General features: G+C 38.4%; 1 protein-coding gene across 1 annotated transcript in view; it reads left to right on the top strand.

The window, feature by feature from the left end:
- Positions 1 to 335: 335 nt before the first annotated feature.
- The window catches only part of pdzrn3b (PDZ domain containing RING finger 3b), an 83351-nt gene continuing 76276 nt past the window's right edge, over positions 336 to 7410 (top strand). Inside the window, exons 1-2 of the mRNA XM_088424312.1 lie at positions 336 to 1139; positions 6812 to 6898. Of these exons, the coding sequence (XP_088280438.1) occupies positions 426 to 1139; positions 6812 to 6898 (801 nt within the window). The 5' untranslated portion in view covers positions 336 to 425. The remainder of the gene's footprint in view (positions 1140 to 6811; positions 6899 to 7410) is intronic.

The following is a 7410-nucleotide window of genomic DNA, read 5'->3' as shown; positions in this document are numbered from 1 at the left end:
GAGAAGCACAACAAAAAGAGAAACAATGCTAACTGCCTTATTAATGTCTGCTTACTTATGACTTTCATTTTCGGTTGTTTTTTTTTGGGGGGGGGTGTAAGACTTTTTTTGTTTTGTTTGGCGAGTTATTGTGTTTTCAGGGCCACGGAAGTTTTCTCGCGCTTGCATTTATTTACCTCAGTTCTCGAAAATAAGCAAAGCGCAGACAACGATTCTTCGATTGGGACGGGGAATTTCCGAGCCGCACTTAAACGCAGCAAAAAGTCAGGCAATTACCCAGAGTTGAGTAAAGACAAGAGAGGACCCTTGCAAGCTCTAGTCGGTGTGCGAGCGCTCCTCCAATGACCATCTAAGCACGCCCCACTGCTCCGTGTCACGTTGCGGGGGTGGGGAGCCCACAAGTTTGGATTCGGCCTCGCTAAAACATGGGATACGAGCTGGACCGCTTCAGTGGAACAGTGGACCCGGATTTGAAATGCAACCTGTGCAATAAAGTTCTAGAAGACCCGCTGACGACTCCGTGCGGCCACGTCTTCTGCTCCGGCTGCGTTCTACCTTGGGTCGTCCAGCAGAGCAGCTGCCCCGTCAAATGCCAGCGGATCTCTTCCAAAGAACTCAACCACGTCCTGCCTCTGAAGAACCTCATCCTGAAGCTGGAGATCAAATGTGACAACCATGTGCGCGGCTGCGATGCGGTGGTGAAGCTGCAGCATCTGGCCGAGCACGCCGGAATGTGCGATTACTCTCCGGCAAAGTGCGGGAATAAAGGATGCGACGAGGTGCTCAGCCTGCGGGACGTGGACGCTCACATGCGGGAGACTTGCGAATTTCGAGCTGCGGGGATCTGCCAGAACGGCTGCGGCTTGACGCTGACGCTCCGGGAGCAGCGCTCGAACGATCACTGCTGCGTGCGAGCCCTCAAGGCGCTCAACGGCTTTTTGCAATACAAAATGATGTGTCTGGATAGCGAGTTCAAGAAGCAGACCATCGAAGCTAACAAGAGGGAAAAAGCGCTCCTGGCGCAACTTTCCGCCGCTCACGGTGAGCTGCAGATGACGGCGGTGAAATATCAGAAGAAATTCGCAGAGTACAGCGCCAGAATCGATTCTCTCACCAGGACTGTCACTTTCTCCTGCAAGGTAAGCCAGGGGCGACAAACCACCCTCAAAAAATGGAAACAAAGTTTATTGTCATGTGCAGAGTGTGGGAAAAAAAAAAAGTTTCTCAGTACGCTGAAGTTCAATGTCAATAAGAAAAGGAAAAAAAATAAGGTACCAAAGTTTCAAGCAGAATAAAACAACACACATCTGAAAGTATTGTCCAATCCTTTGAACATTACATCGAAACGCATTCCGCATCAAAAGGGAAGCTGTGAAGAAGGCACCAAGGGAGCTGAAATTTCACCAAGATGACAATATTTCAAAGTTCAAAATGGAGGAGCATGTCCATTGGCTAAAATACTGCGAGATTGATGTGAAAAAATCGACCCAAAGTAGTTAAAATACCAAGCAAGGGGTAAACTTCAAATCCAAATCACTCTTAATGCAAATGAAAAAGAAAAAGTGTCAATTCCCTTTCAAAAAATCTGTTTATTAAAAGTTTATTATCACGTGCACAGTGTGGAAAAAATAGTCTCTCTGGTTTTTTCAATTCATTCATCCAGTGCATATTTTCGCATTTTTTAAGAGTTTAAGAGTTTAACCATCTGAGATACCAAAGTTTCAAGCGGAATAAAACAATATGCAACAACAATAACAGTAAGTGACAGTATTTTCCAATCCTTCTATCTTTACATCAAAAGCATTCCGCATCAAAGGAAAAGCATAAAAGAATACGCATGGGAGCTGAAATTTCACCCAGATGATGACAACATATCACCGTTCAAAATGGGACTATTGCTTGAGAAAAAAACCACAAAATGATCAAAATACCGCACAAGAGTTGCCAAAGTTTCAAGCGGAATAAAACAGCATGCAAGTGACAATATTGTTTGATCCTTTTATCTTTACATCATAGGACTTTCGCATCAAAGGAAAAGTATTGAAATAATACACTAGGGAGCTGAAATTTCACCCAGATGGTTACAACATATCACTGTTCAAAATTTCACTTGAGAAAATAACCGAAAACTGATCAAAATATGGCACAAGAGTACTTTGGAATGAGCAGGGTAAATTTTGGTCGGATATTTACAAGTACTTTGTAAGGAATAGCGCAAAAAATCTGGAATAAGGTGCTTTAATAATTTGATAATAAGGTGTACTTGGCATGAGATAGTCATGGTATTGTTTTATTTTCCGCATAGCATAATTGAGTTGCAACGTTAGAAATCTCCGAAACAGAGACATTTTCGGTTAGCTGCGGAGTTGTAACCGGATTGGGAGTTCCTTGTTTAGAGGTCAGAGTTTACAATTTGGGCTCTGGGCTGTCTTGTTTGAGACGACCATGTCAGCTGGGCCTCTGGCCAGCTGGCGGTCAAAAGGGGGAAGGGCCAAATATTTACTGCAGTTTTGTACACAACAAGAGCCAGGTTCCACTTATGCTGGCTCCTGGCCGGCATGCTTGTTTGGGGGGGGGAGGCGTCCTGTCATCCCGGGGTCACCTTTCATTGAGGAAGTCATAACAAACTCCAATGATGAATCGACCCACAGCTTCGGTTTGAAACTTTGGGGTGGTTTAAGTCATTTTCTCCATTTTTACCTGAGAAAAACGTCACACCGCAAAATTTAAAAAAACAAAAAAACAAAAGTGGATACAATCCCAGTGGTTCTCAAACTTTTTTCAGTGAAATACCCCCTGTGATATATATTTTTCGTCAAGTACCCCTTAACCTGTGCCTAGCATTTTTGAGTTAAAAAAACAAAACAAAACATGTCATCAGTGTCTGATTTATTAAATTTTATAACCTTTCAAACTTCATTTGTATTGATCCATTGATCCACACAAAATAATCAAACTTGGATCAAGGAAGAGATCTGTTTTCAAAAACAAATAAAATATTAATAAATCTCTATCCACAAAAAATAATAAACATAAAGTGACAGACATGTTCCAGAAAAAAATTGTCCACAGAAATAAACAAATAAAAAGCCTCCTCTTTTGCGGTTACTTTAGAAATCAGTTCACAACAATAAATTAATTATTTAATTATTAATAAATATTTGTCCAGAAAAAAAAAATCAACATTAAGTGTCAGACCTGTTCTAAAAATAAATAATTAAGAATAAATATTTGTCCACAGAAAAAATACTCACTTAAAGTGTCCTCTTTTGTGAATATAACAGAGATGCATTCACAAAGAGAAATCATGAACTTGACAGGTAACGAGAGGAGGCACATGACAAGTTGGCTCGAACCATTCTAGTATGGGGGAGAATCTGGCTTAAAAAAAACATGAATAAACTAATGACATACAATTTGTTTTATAAACTTTAATTTTCCTGAAACATTTCATGAATTCAACAATGATTTTAAAGGATTGCTGCATGTTCGTTTTCTTTCAACTCTCAGGTACTTCCTGGAGTTCCTTCAACTACCTCCAGGGGTACCCCCATTCGAGAACAACTGTACTATCCTTCGGAAAACTATAAATTTGTGTCCACCGTTGTGTCCATTTTGTCTCAGCGTGACAGCAAACGTAATTGAAATTGATTTTCGATGACTTTGCCAAAGGTTGCGGGAAGGAACGAAAAAGCACGAGCAGATCTTAGTCTGGTCCAAATTAGCCATGTGTTAGTCAGACCAGAGTATGAAACGTACGATGCATAATTATTGCAGAATGTAGACTGAGTGCAAAATGTCAAAAGTGTCTGTTGGATTGAACAAGGAATTTCATTTTAATATAGCGTAAATGCGTTGAGAAAAAACAACCCGAGTGCCAGACACTGACTCGCAGACTGAATAAATCTCTTTTCGTAGACGAGGATTTTATTGAAGATTTCGCTGTACAGTACGGTACGTTCTGCCTCGTGCGATCATTGAGACACCAAATTGCTAAATTTCTTCCACGTGGGCTTGCTCAGTTTTTGAACTCATTCAATCCGAAAGATATATTTCGATGTTTTTTGAGGGTACATTCATCCTCTTTCATTTACTTATTTCCTCTTTCATTTACTTATTTCTTAAAAAAAAAAAAAATCATGTTTGTGCGAGATGTTTGTGCGAGATGAATTTATACTTGACTATTTAATGAAATTGATTAGTTTAAGACTTACTACTTAAAGTACTGGTTTTTAATCAATGACTTTTATACTTAGGTATTTTTTAACAGTCTGTACATTCAGTCCCATTGAATTATTTATGTTTTACTTTAGTCCTTTAGTAGTCCGTAGTACTTTAGTCCTTAGAAGTATTTGATTACTTTATTACCTAAATACTTAAGTAATTGATCACTTTAGGTATATAAGTACTAAGTAATGATTACAATTTTACACTATCCTTTAGCCAAACCCTTGAAAACCAAATAGAAAGCACATACCAGCACATATATATATATATATATATATATATATATATATATATATATATATATATATATATATATATATATATATATATATAAACTTGTTTATAATGATTTTTAGACCCTTTTTAAACAAAAAAGTAATAGTACTTTGTTATACTGTTTCTAATTTGCGCTCATAAAATTTTATGTATTATGTATTTTATATATATATAGAGAGGGGGGGGGATTAAATGTCCGTATAGACAAAAAAGAGAGAAAAAAAACTTCAAGTTACGTCTTTGGGATTGAATGAGTTATATACGGGAAAGCTATTTTTAAATTGCAGGTTTTTACGCGTTGGTAGCAAGGCAGACAGATTTTGTCTCTCGCCTAGAAAGTTTGGCTGTTGTTCTGAGTTTTATGCCAAGTCACCGCTGGAATTTCTCTCTTCTTTCCACCACCTGGACATACCTGACGCTTTAGGAAATGTGCAACCTCCTGACGAGATTCTTCTCATTTAATGATGCAAGCTTTGCGAGAGTGTTTGCAGATGTGTAAGAAAATGTTCCTTAATTACTCTGAGTTCATTCAAACGTCTCTGCGACTAAACGTTAAAGCGACTACAAAAATCCTTGCAGTTTGTTTCAGGGCTTTTGGCAGATGCTCAGTTGCTCACAACAGCTTTATCTTATTTACCAAATGGTCTTTTTGGCTTCTTGACTTTTTGCTGACGCGCCTGCCCCGCCGATGTGAGCGCATGTGTTGCGAATGGCGGCGTGACACAACGCAGGGCTGCGCATTCCTCAACGGCCTGACATGCACATGATGGCCTTTCTGGAGTAGACGGCAGTCAGGGCGCTATACGTGCCCATCGGATCTAAGCTTTATATTTAGTCGGTGTAACGTGGATGGAGTGTTAGCTTGGAAGCAAGCCAGCTCCCCCCTAAAGATCACCTCATTAACTCTTAGTACGCAAATATCCTGTATTGTATGCTTGTATGGAAAACACAGTCCATGGCCTTGGCCACTCTTGAGAATTCGCTGACCAACCCACTAGCTAGTATGGCTTGTAGTAAATTTGACATATTTTACATGTGTTTTGCATATACACGCGCACACATGCAATACAATCGCTAGTTAACTAGCTTGCTGTTGCGTCCGTCGTTAGCATCATTAGCTCGTCGTTAGCGCATTAGCGAGAAGGCTTTAGGACACAACAAACAGGAAGTACTTCACATGACCTTAAACCTAAACTTAGGTAAACTGAAAATTTCAAAATGATCCACAAATACATTTTGTTGCTACTGTGGACTAATAGATCATACCTGGATGAGTGGAAATGTGAAATAAAAACATCCATATAAAACGACCTAAACAAAGTTCTCTTCAATACACCAGTGCCATCTCAAGACAAATAAATGAACTACATTTATATTATCGATTGCTACAATTGATCATATTCTTTTAAGGGTTTATGAGCGTTTTTGGGATTGGAACGGATTAGGTCATTTGCCTTACGGAAAATTATCATTAAGAAATTGGAAATGGAACCAATTAATTTTGTAAGTAGAGGTACCACTGTATATGTATTCTGGCTTCTGGAGAGCCATATAGTCTGTATTTTTTTCTATTTTTATAGAGTTGCATATTAAATGAAAAAGAACAAGTAGTACCACTATAAATCTGTTTAAAAGGTATAAAAAATAATTACAAACAAGTATATGGAAGAGGACGTATGTTTACATAGTATGATGACAAATAAATCATCAAATAGTGTGACGTGATAAATTATAGTATATATTTATATAGGTGGAGTTATATAGTCACTAAGTATATTATGTTTATATTAATAATATTATAGTAATATACATATACACTATACTATGTTATATGAATTATATTATGCAGAATTATGTCATAATAATATGTGTATTATGTATGTAACTGTTGTATTTTTAGTATTTTAAGTATAAATTTAATTAATTTATTCATTCATGACCATTTATCGTGAAAAGTAAAACGGACGTTGTTGTGTTGGGCACCTCATATTTACCGCCTTGAAAGGTCTTAATTACAGCTTTGTTTATCTGGCCAATGTATAATTTGTTATTAAATAAATGTTTTCCAAATCATTAATTTTGACGTTGAAATCTTGTGGGACATAAGGTGTAAATGATGGTTGGTTGTCTGGATGTTTGTAACATATTGCTCTTTCATTTTTCCAAATATAATATTAAGCATTCGATTTCAGCGGCTAGAATGTAATTATTTTCCTCATCTGTTGAATTATTCTATTCGTGAATGTGAGGTAAAATTCCAAATCATCCTGTGCATTTAACCTCATGTCTCTCCTCTGTTTGCCCGTAGGAAAGTGATACCAAAAGTGTGGCAGTTGTCCTCCTCCGCGAGGACGGATCTCTGGGCTTTAACATCATGGGAGGAAAGCCAAGTGGGGTAGGTTAAAAGCAGACCGTCTCGGAGGGTTCGTCTCCCCCCTCGTGATCAGACAAGTGTCATATGTCAAGCTAGGAATGTAAAGCACAAGCTTCGAGCACCAAATTCCTCCCATGAAAGACTGTTGAGATAGTCCAGCACGTTTTCTGTCTGTGGATGAATGCGACTGCATTATTAAATTTGATTGTGGTCATCTTTGGTTGGTTGTGGGATAGGCATATTACAGATTTGAGAAAAAAAAATACTATAATTACTTTTATGGCCGTTAAATATGGGGTCATGTCAGTGAATCTAATTGAGGACATTTTGGTGGTGAGGTAAACACCAAAAGATGTCTCGTCTGGTCTCGGCTTCCCTTGCTGTTAGGTGTTACGATTCAAGTCTGAATTCGAAATATGCCACACACGAGTTGGAATATAACCGAAAATCATTGCTGTGGACGTAAAACGGCGCTCACTGTATCAGTTCCACTCGGACTCCACTCAAGCCTTAACAGGTTTTCCACAGCCACT

This window comes from Hippichthys cyanospilos, chromosome 9 (assembly GCF_059441005.1).
Source record: "Hippichthys cyanospilos isolate Australia breed blue-spotted pipefish chromosome 9, RoL_Hcya_1.0, whole genome shotgun sequence".
NCBI lineage: Eukaryota > Metazoa > Chordata > Actinopteri > Syngnathiformes > Syngnathidae > Hippichthys > Hippichthys cyanospilos.
Note: the sequence above shows the minus strand (reverse complement) of the source record. Positions and strands in the feature narration are given on the sequence as shown.